Raw genomic sequence first — 17,652 nt, 5'->3', positions numbered from 1 at the left:
CTAATCAACTAGTCGATTCTATAACAATCAAATAACAACGATGAACACAATGAACAAGCTTCAAAGCACACGTATATTATTACGTCGGGTGCCTAATGTCACACCCAGACTTAGGGCCTGGGTGCGACACCCGTTAGTTGGTATCAGTTTTGAAAATATATCAGAGTTGCGTGTTTGTTTTAGCGGAAGTCTTTATCGTATAATAATATTCATTTATAAGATGTCGGGTTATAATACCTATTGATATTTCAAATATCTGTCTTTTGAAAATATAATTCTTTTAATAATATTCTGAATAAAACATTTGAGTCATCAGATCACCTCTAATGACTATGTCACCAATCTTCTATCACTCTTGCCTGTCAGTTCTATTCTTTACAGTTTTCCTGAAATGTGGAGGAAAAATACGTCAGCACACAGCCGATGAATGACGCTGACTTAGTATCAATACCATTGTGTAGTCAACAATAATACCTTTGTGACAACACTCATTAGGCACCCAACTAAATTGGGATAAAAAAACCCTAAGTACATGTACAATTAATCATATACACAATATCATTTATCTGAACAGTCCCGTAGACTTCTAGAGGCATGTTTGATGATATGCATGGCCTCGGGGAACTCCGAGTCACCATGTATGTATGGATCCAGACACATGTATACTCTTAATATGAGTATACCCGTTTCTTATTATTGCAACACAAAGTTTAAGGATTCGTAAATCCTATGTAAACAGTTCAGACTCTAAAAGAGTTGTAAAAGTTTTAGGGCGTATTCACCTTATATGATTGTAATCAGTTTCTGACACTGATTCCTATTTATAGATCAGTTTCGGTTACTGACCCCCGTATGTAATCAGTTTCTGTTACTGATTCCTATTTTTGTTTTCAGCTTTCTGATTGATTGGTTGATTGATTGATTGTTATCTCGAACCTATAGTTCGAGAATAACATTTGTATAAATATCTAGATTAATGATCTGGATTCAGACCTCGTAGTCTGTTCTGTATAACTTTAACCTTGACAAATCATTTGTTTATATAAAACATTTGGACCTTTAGTCCTTTTGTTTAATAATCAATTATATGTCAGGTTTCTTCTTCAGGAAGAAACATGTATACCAGGTTTCTTCTTCAAGAATAAACATTACTTTAACTATAACTTGTGTGAATGAATAGTATATTTCTTATTCATTAAGAAATACTATTTAACTATACCTTTTGCATGTGAATGATTATGTTTCTTAATTATTAAGAAACAATATTTTGATTATAACCTTTGCTTATGAAAAACTATATTATGTTTAACAGTGATCAAGGTTAGGGCTATACCCCCCAACTATGGTCTAAGCTATAATAATAATAATAATATTAATAATAATAATAATAATAAAATAACAACTTAATCAGAACCCCTACCTCACGCGGGTATTCGGAGTTAGTTGTCTAAGACTGATCGGGCGGCACTTTTACTTTATATCGCGTTCTAGCACTCAGATTGTCAGAGCTTCAGAGCTTGGCACGTTCTACGAGATCGGCACGCTTATCGAGGCAAACGTGTGAAAGTGGAATATTTCGGTGTGAGTTGTGAAATGCCATGGATCCTCCTATTTATAGTTGAAATCCTGCAACTTCACGTCGCGGGAAGGTTCGTTCGCGTCGCGCGAACCGTCCACATTTCGCTGAGTCATCAGGCGTCCTGCCACGTGTCACTTTGTGCTGCCATGTGTCTCCATGTGTCCCCACATGTCACGCATGCAGAATGCTACTTCGCGTCGCGCAAAGCCGTTCTATGCTGGTTTAACTATTTTGTCTTTCGCGTAGCGCGAAGATTCTGAAGTCTGATCCTTCGCGTTGCGCGAAGGATGAATTTTATATTTTTCATTTCCAGTTCTCGTACTATCCAAAAATACTAAATCGGCCCTTTTGCGGCTCGCGACGATGCGAGCGTGCGAAGTGCGCCATCAAAACGCCACATTACGCCCATCGCACGAGTTCATGCGCGTCGGGAGCTTTGCACCCTCCGCTAGGACTATGGAGAATGATTAGTCACATTAAAACATTTCTATGGAAATTTGCTTCCTTATAAAGAGCTTCCATTTATTTTCTTGTTTCCATATGGGATGAAAGTTCCATTCCTTATTTATACCCATAGAGAATTCTTTTATTTTCTTTCATTTTTCCACGTGAGATGGAATTTTTACTTCCTTAACATGAAATGTTTATTTTTCTTATCCAATTTTTCTTTCCATGACTTATCTTGAAAATAATTTTAATCCTTCAACTTTCAAAGTTGACAAATTTGGCCTAAAATAAATATGGGTTTTTCCGAATGTTATACTTAAGCCCTTGAACAAATTTACATGAGTGATCGACCAACTTAAACAACCTACAATGAGATACATACATCATATATATAGACTACCAACCTAGGCCCAAAGCATACTAAAGCCCACCGAAATCTAAAGATTTCGGTTTACATAATATGGCCCAACTAAGCCCAAAACTACAAAGCATAAACCACAAACTATAGCCCAACACAGGTGGCCATCGGGAAACATTCTTGTAAGCTTTGTACACATGTGTTTGGTTATTGGTGTAGAATAAATGGACAGACCATGGGTTTTGAAGTGGACATGATTAAACTGGTGGGATTTTCATAGACAAATTCAAAATGAGATGGATCAAAATAGACAATTTGGTCATTTTCCTCTTTTTATCTTTCTTTACCCGACCAAAATTTGATATGTGGCTCACTTATACTTTTTTCAATTTCTCATTTTTTTAATATCCACTCAAACTCCTATAATCATTTGAGATGGGGTCTGATTGTGCAAATGAGCCGAGCTGCTTGAGAGCCACTCGAGATCGGTTCGTTAAAAAGTTCAATCGAGCCAAGCTTAATCAAGCCCAAGTCTAAAAGTAAGCTCGTTTAATAAACGAGTCCGAGCCTGAGCTTCACTTTGAGCTCGATCTGACTCGCGAACTTAAATGAGCCTGTCATTTATATAAGTTTTTAAAATATATGTTTAATAATTATTAATTAATATATATATATATATATAAAATGTTATGAATAAATAAATAAAAATAACTAAATAATATATATTATTTATACATAAAAATATAATAGAAAAAAATTATATAAAATTAATTATAGTTATATAAAAAACAATTGATAAATAGTAAACAAGCCGAGCCGAGCTCGAGCTTTGAAAATAGAGCTCGAAACGAGCCGAGCTCGAGCCTAGTAGAGCTCGGGCTCGGCTCATTTTGTTTAAACCCCTACTCATAGATTCACACCACTCTAGCAACAATGGAATTCTAATCCTCACCATTTAAAAGACAAAAGATAGTCTAATACATAGGCTCTACTAGGCTAAAGACTCTTTGATGTTCCTCATATAATTAATGTCTAAAATACAATGTTTAATAAAAATCCGAATATACCGTTGCAATATGCTTATTTATATCTACGTTTCTGTGAAAATTTATTCAAAACTAAGTTGTGCATGATATGCACAAGTTATCGACGCACAAACGTTTAGATCGTTAAAGCGACTTTAAAGTTTTGTTTTGTTTTTTTTTAAATTTCTTCTTACAACTTTAAAACATAATGTTTTTTTTGTCTGACTTTGCACCCAGTTTTGAAGCGCAATGTTCTTGGCAAAGAAATAGAAAACCCGGATTGGGGTAGAGTCCACCATGCTTTATATAGAGAGAGATAAAAGATTAAGAGTGGTTAAAAAAAGAAAGTTGGGTTGATGATGTAATGATGCTTTTGGGTTTTTTTTTATCGGGTGAGTTTTAGAGAATAGAGTTTTTTTTTTTTTTATGTGATGGTTTAGTAGATTTTTTTTTTCTTTTAACAGTGTTTGAAACTATCTTTAATACTCAAGTGAATTTTCTTAAAATAGGATGTCAACCTCTATATTATTTTTGATACTTCAGGTCTGACCTACCCAAAATTAGCAAGGATGTTTTTAAATGTTCTAAGTATCAAGGATAATAATGAATACAATCTTAAGAATCATGGCTAGTTAAAGATGGAGATATTCTCTTCATTAGTTATGCCTTACATATAATTGTAATTAAATATATTTTTAGAATTAGCTTTCAATTTTTGTATATATATAAATGTCTTATTGTAATAGACAAAATGTATTTAATTCTATTCTTCTTCTAATATTGTGGTTGTTCATATTCTTCATATAATCGTGATTTCATAATATATTCAAAACGTTAATTTTTATCAAAGATAATAATGAATATAATCTTAAGTGTTATCTTAAGATTGTATTCATTATTATCCTTGATACTAAGGACCTTGTTTGTGGAAGGTCTAAAAGAGACTAAGGAGTTGATAAGCAACAAAGTCAAAAGAGGGAGAGATTCAGGCTATATAATTACAAACCATGTGCAATTTCACGAAGGATGGTAAACACATAACATGGATGGCAGAAAAAGACACGTGCATGGGTAGTGGTCATGGCTTACAATCAAATTATATGATGGCGTTTTGCTCTACATACCCCCCTTCAACAAAAAAAACATTCCACTGGGGTTGTGGTTGATTCTTTATACCAACCAAAAAGTAACATGGGCGGCATATTAAAATAATACCACATTATTGGGACAGTCTTCCAATCCTTATATTTTATATTTTCAATTTTCTTTTTCCTAAATGGTGATTACTTTTAAAGAGAATTAAAAGCTCAAACCTTTTTTCTTTTTCCTTTTTTTGGTTTAAATTGTCATTACTTTTAAAGAAAATTAAAAGCTTTATATTGTATGTAATGAATTGTCAGGGATATGTTAACCTATGATTTAAACCCATGGTCTATTTTTATAGATAGAAGTATAGTTTCCCCTTTTATAAAAATGAGATGGTGAGTTTAATTATTTGTAAACGTAACAATTAAGGAATTTTAAAATAGAAAAAATATTTAAAAAAATAATTTATAAATTAATTGTAAAAAGCGTCTCATATCTAGCCAATAGTTATTGGGTACCCGTTACTCTTTATCCATTAAGCTACAAATTTTCCATTAGACATCATACCTATCGATTACGATCTTATATGCTAAAACTTTAAAGTTTACGATCCGAATTCCAAACCCATAATCCGATCTTAAACTCACTTTAAAAATCAACTTGAAATACTAAACACTTGATTATATTTCTAACAATCATATACTGTTAATAATTTCAAGTATTTAATAGTTTCAAGATCCTTATTTTTATAATTTTTAATATTAAGCAATATAGTAATATATCAGGTTTCGATGCGTGTAGACAACCATGTAATCAATCAATCGCTTTCGGGTTACGAACCAGGTTGGCATCATCTAAGCCATACTCGGCCAATACCCAATACTTTCTTATAACCAATCTCAGACCGGGTCTTATATCCGAATACTCATTTCTACTTGTTATACGTATTTTCAATTCAAATTTTACGCCAGGTTTAGATTTTTCTATTATCACTAAGATGGCATATGAACACGCAAGATACTAAGGATACAATGATTAATGGATAACAACGGTTTTTGTCTTTTTAAACATGAGTTGTAGAACCTTACAGAAAATATATATATTAAAAACTAACAATACACAATTTAAGTTAACTTATTGATACTTGACACTAATAATTCTCACATGCAGATGAATAATGGATAATAAGAAAGATGTTGATGCCGATTCCACGGCTTTACTCAAATGGCTCAAACACAATTGATTAATTCATCATCTAACCGAAAGGTTAGAAACGAACCGAAAGGTTCAAGAACAAACGTTCTTTACAATCTTTTAATCTTCAAAAACTCTCTAAATAGGAGACCTAGCAACCATATTTATAGATAATAATAAATAAACATTTGGGCCGGGCCGGGCCGACTTAATGGCCTGGATGCTCGTGCATCATACTCCCCCTCATAAAAGAGACTCGACCTCGAGTCTTGTAAAAATCAACCGCGCTCACAAACCTTGAAACCGTGATTTGTCAATTTAAAATGTGCATGCAAACCCAAACCTCAATACATACAAAATCCATTAGTGGAAAGTCCGAGTAATAGAAGCCCAGCCAAAATAGATGGCCCGAATGCAATTCGTTAGTCCAAAGGTATAACTTATTAATTGGCAAACCTTGCCACTTTGGTAGGATATGATAAATTTGGTAACACAATATAACTAGTACTTTACCCGTCTGGTGGACGGGTACATCAACGCTAAAATGTGATTGACTACATTAATCCAGTAACATAAATGAGCATAAGGCATCGTAGAGATGTAACTTGCTTCATCCAGACCTGCACCGGTCATTCATGTTATTGAATTAATGTAGTCTTCGCATTCCCGCATTAATGTATCTGTCACAGTTTCAAATTAAATAACAGAGGGGTTTTGGTATTTCCAATAACATGCCCATATATGAAACTGGTAATTCAAAAACCATGTCCTTTATAACTTATAGGGTTTAAGAGTCTCAGTCCTAGTATCAGATATACCCTTAAACAATGTTATGTGGTTACCAAAGGTTTTTGGTCTAACAGTACCACCACAAAGTTGGATAAACCTTTGTCTTTCCAAGAAGGCAAGGAGTGAAGGTTCATGTCACATGGTAATATATATATATATATATATATATATATATATATATATATATATATATATATATATATATATATATGGGATGGTTCAAGAGAGAAATGAAATTATTATAAGAAATGTGATAAATGAATATGGACCACTAATTTTATTTTAGGTTTTAAATGCTTAAAGATAAATGAGGAAAGTATTAATGCATGCTCTCTCTTCAATTAATATAACTAATAAATATAATAGTTATCTATTCAATTAATATTGTCACACCCCAACCTATGGCGGAAATGCCGGGGCGTGATCCGATTGCTCACAGCTCGAAGATACTATCATAAGTATAAATGACAATATCTAATTAATTATTTTGTTCTAATAATACACACAATAATCAAATACAACCAAACAATCCAAATAAATAAATATAACAAGTTTAATTCCAAGTTTGTCTTCATTATAACCCTAAGGTCTTTCTAAGCGTTCATACTTCAACTTCAAACATCCTGCATATGCGCAGAAAATGGAGTTTTGTCAACAAATATGTTGAGTGAGATGATCACCAATTTTGAATCAACAATAAGAATATATATAATATAGATAATTGATAAATGATACTGATAAATGCGCAAACCAATCTATGTGGTAATAATCAATCAAACTTTAACAAATCAAAATCAAGTATATCCGTGTGCCAATGAATCGTTGCCAAGCGAATCGGGCATTGATTACAATAACTAAATTATCGGTTTACCTTTGCCAAGCGAATCGGGCTCCGGTTACTAAGACGGTCGTATGATCACACTAATGAGAACCCTATACAAAAGGGGATATGTTGGACCTCTCCGAAACGTTATCAAGTAAACAATTAAACATGTAGCAATTAGCAAATAGCATTCCACTGATATTCACACAATGATTATGTTTGCGATTTTGAGTATTTATATATAGAATAGAAAATATGATTAAGTACGCATATGTCCCCAAAAAGTTAGAAAACAGTGTATAAAAAGGGGAATGATAAAACTCACCTTAGATTAAAGGCAAGCGGGTACAATTAAGAATAAACGAGTCAACGGATAAGCGAGTCGTCCAATACGCATCAAACGAGATAACTGATCAGAACCTGAAACTTTGTGATATGAAACTATAAATAAAAAAAAACTTAATGCCGCTGGAATCAATCCAAACGGATGAGTAGAACTCTAGTTATGTTGAATTAAACGTTTAAGCGAGCTGGTACTGACCAGAATCTGAACAGCGAGTCGGAAGTCGGATTTTGGTCAGTAGCCTTAAAATCACGTTACAAGAATAAAAGTCTTCTGGACCGAACGTTGAATCCGACCAGAAGTATGAGAAAACGGATAGTCAAACTTGTTGACTATTTTGCCCTTTAACGAGTTTTAAACGAATTGACCAGTAAATACCCTTCAACCACCAAAATTGATTGAAGGTTATTCACTAGGGAATATATATGAATGTTTCCTACAACTTACCCGGAAAGTGAAAGGATCGATGAGAAACGGAAGTCAAAGGTCGGTGCATAAGCAAAGTCAACCGTTTATGAGTGTATCTTCAACAATAATGCAAAAACCGAAGAAGATGATGAAGGTTGGAGGTTGGTGACGGCTAGGAATTGTGAATTAGGGTTTAGGGATGATTTTTGGTAGAGAAATAATGATATTTTATATAGGATACACTAAATCGAACTAAATATGGTAACTTACTTGTTTTAGAACTAGATGGGCCTTTAATGATCAAATCAACATTATAACCAGTAAATTTCGTTCTTGATCAAGGGTTAATGAGTGTGGATATGTATCTAAGCTATATTAGTCTTCTTGGGTCTCAAAACACTCGATTATGTCCTAAAATAAGCGATTTCGGGCCAAAAACGAACTAGGAAACAATAATAAACGAAACGAGCTGTGCAGGTAGCCCATAGCACCGCATGGTGGGCCTAGGCCACCCCACCATGTGGTGTTCCGGCCAAAAGGAAGAAAATATCATCATTTGTCAACTTTAGTCCCTATAGTTTGGATTTAGGTCATTTAACGAACTTTTTATGCATAGTTTAAGATTTGAACAACATATAAAGTATAAGGGGCCTAAAGTGAACATTATAAACTTATTATTTATAAAAACTTAATTTTCAATAATAATAAAGGTCTAAAAATGTTTCGTTCGTAAGCGAATACAGGTTTGGAAAATCCGAAATGTTACAAATATAACTAATCAAATTATTATAATTGGAAAATATTAAGAAATTCATTTATTTTTATAACTTATTTTTTTTATCTTGAAATTTTATCCTACACAAGTATAATGTATTCATACATTAAAATTTATTTATATCCAAAACCAATTTGTTTCAACTCAATATATTAATATCCATCAACACGTAGTTACATTGTGATGAATAGTATAAAAACCATCTTACAAGTGTTTGCATTAAATATCAACAAAAAATACACAACCTACACAAAAACATATAACCTACACTTGTTCTAAGAATAAGAAAACATATAACCTACAAAAAAAACATATAACCGACACACAAAATTCAGCATCAATAAACTACACACACACACACGAAAACGTATAACTTACACACGAAAAACATATAACCTACACTCAAAAATTTTATCCTACACAAATACAATTTATTCATATATTAACAAGTGTAGGTTATATAATTTTGTGTAGGTTGTATATTTATTGTTTATATTTAATGGGCACATTTGTATGATATTTTTTTTTATTTATCACAATAATTTTTCTAAGTATATCAGTTGAAAAAAAATATTATGTTTTGATATTTATTATTAAAAATTACGTGTTGATATATTAGCTAAATTGAGTGGAAATAAATTGTTTTTTTAATAAAAAGAAATAGTATTATATGAATAAATTATATTTTTGTTGGATAAATTAGAAGGGGGTAAATAACTTATATATAAAACTAAATTAGTATTTTTACCTTTTTAATTATTATAGTTAAATTAATTAGGTATATTAATTATAGAGAAATTTATTATGGTTATATTAGTTGTATTAATTGAAGAGAGAGAATGCATTTATTGTTGCATTTACATTTTTTTCATTTATTTTAAAACATTTAAAACCTAAAATAAAACTAGTTGTCCGTATTCATTTCTCACATTTCTCACAGTAATTTCATTTTTTTCCTGAAATTAAACATATATATATATATATACACATGACTAAGAATAAAAGAGAGTGTGGGTGAATTGCCACTAAAAAGCATTGTAAAGTATTATTGCAATTGGTGATTTGCTTATTTGCTCTCAATCTCTCATGTTTGAATACAGTACCCAAATATTTCAGGTTTACAATTCTATAACGATCACACTCCCGCCTAGGTTTCTTTTCCAGATTTTCTTTTGAAACCTTTAATTTTTGACTACCAAAAATTGCAGTTTACATTTTAGTTATAGGAAAGAAAAGGTTAAAAGATAAATTCTGATAAGTTTGTATTGGAAGGTTTGATGGCCTCCTTTTATAAATAATTGTTAATTTTTAGTGATTCACATGTCCGGTCCATAACCAAGTTTATATAGGGAAAATAACACCTATTGGATAGCATGAAGCATTTGTTGAGTTGGTGAATTTGCCATATCATATAATAGCATACCAACAAACTACATGGTAAATCTATCCACCACGAGAACATAACAATTTCATATCAAAAGAATAATAACCAACCCACCAAACACATACTTTTAATCCAAAAGAACAATGTATATTAAAAGCAAATTACCCCTGCAAATAACAACTTCCAAAACCGATACCACAAACTGCCAACCTCCTCTCGCATTGCCTCATGCCTGTAAATTAATTGACAAATATTGCTTATTACTCACAATTGTAGCCTATATGCACACTTTGTTTTGTTATTTTATTAACTATAAATCATGTGAAAATTGTTTCACTTCCCTTGTTTGCAATGTTAAGGGAAAGCGAGTCCAAACCTTCATAAAATCCCTTGCCTGAGGGAGCACAAGTGCTTTGGATGTACCTGAGCAAAAGAATAAGTGAGTTTGTATATTGGTCGATTGAAAGTATAATAATAATGCGACTATTTAATTGGATTAAGGCTCTTATATTTAATTATCAGTGGCACTGTCTAAGAGAGTGGACACCAGGTTTATTAGTGATCTCAGCTGCATTCATTGCATTTGGAAGATCTTTTTTGCTAGCAAGCACCAGTAGAAGTGCATCTCTCAACTCATCTTGTCATTAATAAGCTAATATGGCATTTTAGTAATTATAGAGCATCTTAATGCATGGTAGCAATACTGCCAGTACAAAATTCATGTAGTTATTGGCTCTACATATCACGTTCTCTACAATTTCACCAGTCCATTAAGCGACCCAAGAAATTGATACATTTTAAACAAATAAACCACTCGTATTGAAGAATTAATCCAGATTTGTTTATGGATGGTTTAATTTGAAGGGGTATAATTGTCTTTTATTAAAGTATGTTTTATTATAATAGAGTCTGTTTAGATTAAGATAGCTGGTAATTAGAGTTTGAGTCACAGGTTTAATCTGAGTTTGAGTTAAATTAGGATACTTGTTCTCCAAATATTAGCAGCCTATAAATAAGGCAATTAGATTTATTGTTTTTTAAGTATCATACATTCAGTTTTAATAAAATTAGAAAAGGACTTCTTTGTCCACCAAAATTCCGTGTTCTTTTTTTTGTTATCAATTGTTCTTCCAACAATTGGTATCAGAGCTTCAGCTCGAGAAGATCAAAGGGGCAGTTTCAGTTGGGGTGTCAAAACCAATTGGAACCAGGAAGTTGTAGCTGCTGACGACCAGAATCAAGAACCGGAAACTGATCAGGGAGTCTAACTGATCAAAACCAGAACCGACAACTTGGGGATCAAGTTTAATATCTGGTAAGTTTTATCTCTTGATTTGAGGAAGACAATGGCTGACCAACAACCACAGGGTAGAGATCATCAGAATATTAACCTACAATGTCCAAAATTAACCACAACAAACTACACGTCTTGGTCTGTTGTGGTCCGAGCTGTTTTGGGCGCTTACGACTTAGCAGGTGCGATTGATCCAGTAACGGGAGGCACAAGATGATCGAAGGAACCGAACCACTTTGGCTTTGTTGTTCCAATCGCTGCCAGAGGATATTTTAAATCAAGTTTCAAAGTATGCTAGGGCTCATGAAGTTTGGGAAGCAATACGAGTACGTTTCTTGGGCGCAGACCGTGTTCAAAAGGCCCGGTTACATGTTCTTAGATCAGAACTGGAATCTTTGAAGATGAAAGAAACCGAGTCGATCGATGACTTCGCGGCCAAGATCAGTGCAATAGAAGGCAAGTTTAAAAGTCTCGGTTCAACTCTTGAACCAGAAGTGCAGGTGAGAAAACTCTTCAACTCGTTACCGATTAGATACCTTCCGATTGTAGCATCAATTGAACAATCGGAAGATTTGGATAATATGCCTTTCGAAGATGCTATCGGTAGGTTGAAAGCGTTTGAAGATCGGGTCAAATTATATACCATGAACCAATCTGATCAGGACGGTAAGCTATTATATTCAAAGACAAATGGCAACAAAGGCTTTAATAATTACCGAAATCAGCATGGACGAGGTTCTTCGAATTCTGGTTCCCGTGGAAGAGGTCGGGGCCGTGGACAAGGTTGAGGCAGAGGAAGAGGCAATGACAACCGGAGAGATGACAGCCAAACTCGTGATAAAAGTAAAGTTCGTTGTTACAACTGTAACGAACACGGTCACTTTGTGTGGGAGTGCCCGAAGCTGAAAGACCAACCTAAAGAACAGCAAGCGAATTTGACCAAATCAAAGGAGGGTGGTACACTAATGATGGTTTCGGCCATATCCAAAACAGACAAAATCCTTTTAAATGAAGATAAGGTACACCCGGTTCTTTATGCTAATGACCATAAAACAGGTGAGACATGGTATTTGGACAATGGAGCGTCTAACCACATGACGGGTGACAAGACCCACTTCACCGAGATCGATTCAAACATTAACGGTCTTGTGAAGTTCGGGGACGGGTCCACAATAAAGATCGAAGGTAAAGGATCAATTGTTTTTGATTGCAAGAATGGAGAACAACGCGTGTTCAACGATGTTTACTACATTCCAAAGTTGTGTAGTAACATCCTAAGCCTTGGTCAACTAACAGAAGTCGGGTGCAAGGTGGTAATGGTTGATGAATATTTATGGTTATACGAGAACGAGGTCGAGGGTGGACGTCTTCTTATGAAAGTTCCACGTTCTAAGAATCGTCTATACAAGAAAGACTTAAAGATTGGCAAACCGGTATGTCTCCTAACCTCTATAACCGACCAAGCATGGTTATGGCATGCGAGGCTAGGTCATTTAAATTTTCAGTCAATAAATCACATGACTAGCTCGAACCTGGTACGTGGTGTACCAAAGATTTCAAAAATTTCAAAGGTTTGCAATTCATGCATGTTGGGAAAGCAACGCCGTTTACCCTTTCCCAAGAAAACCAAATTTCGAGCTAGTAAACCACTAGAATTGATCCACACATATCTGTGTGGACCAATCTCACCACCGACCCAAGGTGGAAATCGGTATTTCATGTTGCTGGTAGATGACCACACCCGTTTCATGTGGGTGTATGCTATTAAAACTAAAACAGATGCCTTAAATGTGTTTAAAAATTTTAAAGAAGAGGTTGAACGAGAACGTGAGTTAAAAGTGAAAACCCTAAGAAATGATAGGGGTGGAGAGTTTTTGAACAATTTATTTACAGCCTATTGTGATCAAACGGGCATAAAATGAATGTTCTCGGCCCCTTACACACCGCAACAGAACGGTGTTGTCGAGAGGCGAAACCGGTCAATCTTAAACACTACACGTAGCATGCTAAAAGCAATGAACGTACCACAAGATTTGTGGGGTGAGGATCTTAGGCATGCTATGTTTATTCTAAATCGAGTCCCGACGAAACCATTGAAAAACAGGACACCATATGAGACTTGGAAGGGTTACACACCAAACCTCAGTCATCTTCGCGTTTTCGGGTGTCAGGGTTACATGAAAACACCTCCGGTGAATCTGAAAAAGTTAGATGATCGAAGCAAGCAAGTAGTTTATCTCGGCACAGAACCGGGCAGCAAAGCTTATTGACTTTATGATCCAGATCAAAATCGGGTCAATGTAAGCAGAGATGTAGAATTCGATGAGGCTAAAGGGTATAATTGGGCTGATTATATGAAAGATGTTGACTTAGAATCCGAACCAGAGTGGGTTAATTTCTGAGTGCAGCAAGAAGACGACCAGAATACAATTTCTGATCCAGATCAGGATGATATGCCAAGCCCGAATGTTGACCCAAATCAGAATGCAGATTCTGATCAGTTTGATGAGACTGACATTGACTCACCAAACCCGACCGCTATTGATAGAAGACCTCGAGTCCGTGGAAAGAACGAATCTAGTCAGAATTTTATTTACCCAGAACCAAACCCGGATGACAACTTGGCTGGTCCATCACAGCCCGATCATGATACGTTTGATGATACCCCATCACGTGGGTTCAAACCGATCGGGGCTGTTTACACCGAATCAGCCCCAATTGAGCAGCTAGCAATCGAAGAGGTTTTGTTAATTGATGAAGAACCAAGAAACCATTCAGAAGCAATTGGAATTAAAGAATGGGAAGCTGCCATGAAAAGTGAGATTGCTTCAATCGAGCGAAACCGAACCTGGAAGCTTGTTGATTTACCAAAGGGTCATAAGTCAATTGGGTTAAAATGGATTTTCAAAGTAAAACGTGATGCTGATGGGAATATAATAAAATATAAAGCAAGATTGGTGGCGAAAGGGTATGTTCAAATGCCGGGCATTGATTTTGAAGAAGTGTTCGCTCCGGTGGCCCGACTTGAAACCATCAGACTTTTATTTGCCTTAGCAGCACGAGAAGAGTGGAGTATCCATCATATGGATGTGAAGACGGCTTTCTTTCATGGAGAGCTAAAAGAAGAGGTATACGTACAACAACCCGAGGGATTTATTGTACCTGGAAAAGAAGATAAAGTGTATCGTTTATACAAGGCTTTATATGGCCTTCGCCAAGCTCCTCGAGCTTGGAATGAACGACTAAATGCAACACTTAAACGATTGAAGTTCAAAAGATGTCCTAGTGAACAAGTTGTTTACACAAGAACTGAAAAAAACTCGGTGACAATAGTGGGAGTATATGTCGATGACTTAATAGTCACCGGGACAAGTTTAGCAATAATAGATAAGTTCAAGGCTCAAATGAAACAAGAGTTCGAGATGAGTGATCTAGGACCACTGTCCTACTATCTCGGTATCAAGGTAGACCAGCACAAAGATGGGATCTCGATAAAACAAAGCGGGTATGCTCAAAAGATTTTGGAGAATGCTAGAATGATAAACTGCAATCTTGCAAAAGTTCCTATGGAGGATAGACTACACCTCACTAAAGATGAAGATGGTGAGGCTGTTGACCAGATTGAATACTGACGACTTATCGGGAGTCTTAGGTATCTAGTTCACATAAGACCAGATTTGAGCTACTCAGTCGGTGTGGCTAGTTGGTTTATGCAGGAATCGAAACAAAGTCATATGCTTGTGGTGAAACAGATTCTGCGCTATGTGAAGAGTACGATCAATTACGGGTTAACTTATGGCAGAAATGGGAAGAAAGAATTGACTGCCTATAGTGATAGCAGCCATGGTACTAATCAGTGTGATGGCAGAAGTACAACCGGGATGGCGTTCTACTACGGTAAAGCCATTGTGTCTTGGTATTCACAAAAACAATGTAGGGTTGCACTTTCCTCGTGTGAATCTGAGTTTATGGCAGCCGCAGCTGCAGCTCAACATGCTTTATGGTTGAGAAGTTTGTTAAGCGAGACAACAGGTCAGGAACCGAAAGAAGTGCTACTATGAGTAGATAACGTGTCAGCTATCGCGTTGTTGAAAAATCCAGTTTTTAACAAAAGGAGCAAACATATAAGTACTCGTTTCCTTTTCATTCGAGAGTGCATTGAAGAAGGAGAAGTTAAAGTGGAACACATCAGTGGAAAAGTGCAGTGGGCTGATATTTTAACGAAAGCCTTACCGAGAATAAAGTTCGCTGAGATGAGAGAGTTGCTCGGAATGGTGGATCTTGGAGGAGAAAATTAGGATTAAGGGGGTGAATGAAGAATTAATCCAGATTTGTTTATGGATTGATGGTTTAATTTGAAGGGGTATAATTGTCTTTTATTAAAGTATGTTTTATTATAATAGAGTCTGTTTAGATTAAGATAGCTGGTAATTAGAGTTTGAGTCACAGGTTTAATTTGAGTTCGAGTTAAATTAGGATACTTGTTCTCCAAGTATTAGCAGCCTATAAATAAGGCAATTAAATTTATTGTTTTTTAAGTATCATACATTCAGTTTTAATAAAATCAGAAAAGGACTTCTTTGTCCACCAAAATTCTGTGTTCTTTGTTTTGTTATCAATTGTTCTTCCAACATGTATTGATCAAAACCATATGGGCCAGATCCATCTCAAAAACCAACATGATCAAATACATTGATATAATGCTGCTAGTTCATATCATTCCCCACAAAATTACATATAACATATATATATATATATATATATATATATATACATACATATATATATATACACACACCTTGTGAGCATTAATTTTATATTTTAAAAATGCACCAATTGAGTTCTTTTTAGAACCCGATGAACCCATGATAAATCTCTTAACTACTGTTATGCTAATTATCCAAGTGTGTAAAAACATTGAAATACAAAATTACCCTGAGACCTAGAGGTCTAACTCTAAAATTAGATCTAATACCAAAAAAAAATTAAAAAAACATTGCAAAGTGGTTAAAAGTACGACATACTGTGGTTTAAGTGTTCCATGCCCCAAGTGTCTAAGCATTAGATGGATGTACATATAATATATACCCTGATCAACATAGGAAGATACTTTCGAAGACACCTTCATGGTAACACTGCATACAAAGTTAGATAGAAGTTAGTACCACATATCGTTAGCATCTGTGACAACCAATAGAGAAATTACATTTGCAGGGAATATTGATTAAATTCTTGTACATACCCATAAATAACTTATGACAAATTTAAAAACTATACTATCTCAAATTAGTTGACCAACATACCAAAATCAACAAACTATCACCCTACTGTACACCTATAACACAATTTAAATGTATATTCTCCATCTAACTTTTTAAATGTAGAAGACAACAACAAAATTAAACAAACCAGAGTGTTAAAACTTACCAGGAAACAATCATTTACCCGTAACTCAGAGTGTATGCACCCTTTTCTAAAGCTAAATCAAGTCTTGCAGGACGAGCGAGTAATAAATCTCCATTGAGTTTGAGAGCCTACAATTAATAGAATTATGCCAAACCTTCCGAGTTGCACCAGGGGTGGCAAATTCAACATGTACATAACCTTCAAATCGACCATCTCTCATGGCAAGCCGAACCTCAAGATCCTCAACAGCATCTTCGAAAAATTTTATTTCTCATCAATACGAATAAAACATCCAGAAACTATCTAAGGTGACAATAACCTCTTTTCAGATCTGCCATTGCCCTAGTTCAGAACAAAGACGTTTGGCTATTTATACATATGATAAAAAGAACACAAGATTAATCAAGTATGCTCAAATGCAGATTAAAAAAACAATATTGCCAAGTTTTCTTAACCATTTTATTTAGCGGGTTTATTGTTGAACAAATATAGCTTTTATAACTCTATATGGCATGATATATATTTAGTGTCCTGCTACCACCAATACACCACCAAAAATGTGCACTAGCTACAGACCTTATTGATATTTTTTTGTCCCATCCTACGAGCCAAAGTATGCCATATGGCGCGCATGATTTGCGAGAAAAAGGTCACACGACCCATATGGCTTTGTGTATGGTCACATAGTCATTTCTTTTTCAGTCGGCAAATCATACCAGCCGTGTGAATTGGCCCTCATAC

General features: G+C 34.7%; 1 protein-coding gene across 1 annotated transcript; it reads left to right on the top strand.

The window, feature by feature from the left end:
• The first annotated feature begins 11,557 nt into the window (after nt 1–11,557).
• LOC143619520 (uncharacterized) lies at nt 11,558–15,566 on the top strand. The gene is made up of 6 exons (XM_077091428.1): nt 11,558–11,687; nt 11,770–12,134; nt 12,208–12,348; nt 12,399–12,938; nt 13,914–15,116; nt 15,222–15,566. The coding sequence occupies exons 1-6, from the start codon at nt 11,558–11,560 to the stop codon at nt 15,564–15,566; spliced, it is 2,724 nt and encodes a 907-aa protein (XP_076947543.1).
• The last annotated feature ends 2,086 nt before the right edge of the window (nt 15,567–17,652 follow it).

Source organism: Bidens hawaiensis, unplaced genomic scaffold (assembly GCF_021521415.1).
Source record: "Bidens hawaiensis isolate Kalapana, Puna unplaced genomic scaffold, B.hawaiensis_p1.1 tig00002477_1, whole genome shotgun sequence".
In the NCBI taxonomy this organism is placed as follows: domain Eukaryota; kingdom Viridiplantae; phylum Streptophyta; class Magnoliopsida; order Asterales; family Asteraceae; genus Bidens; species Bidens hawaiensis.
The sequence above is the reverse complement of the archived record's forward strand: the minus strand, read 5'-3'. Positions and strand labels throughout refer to the sequence as shown.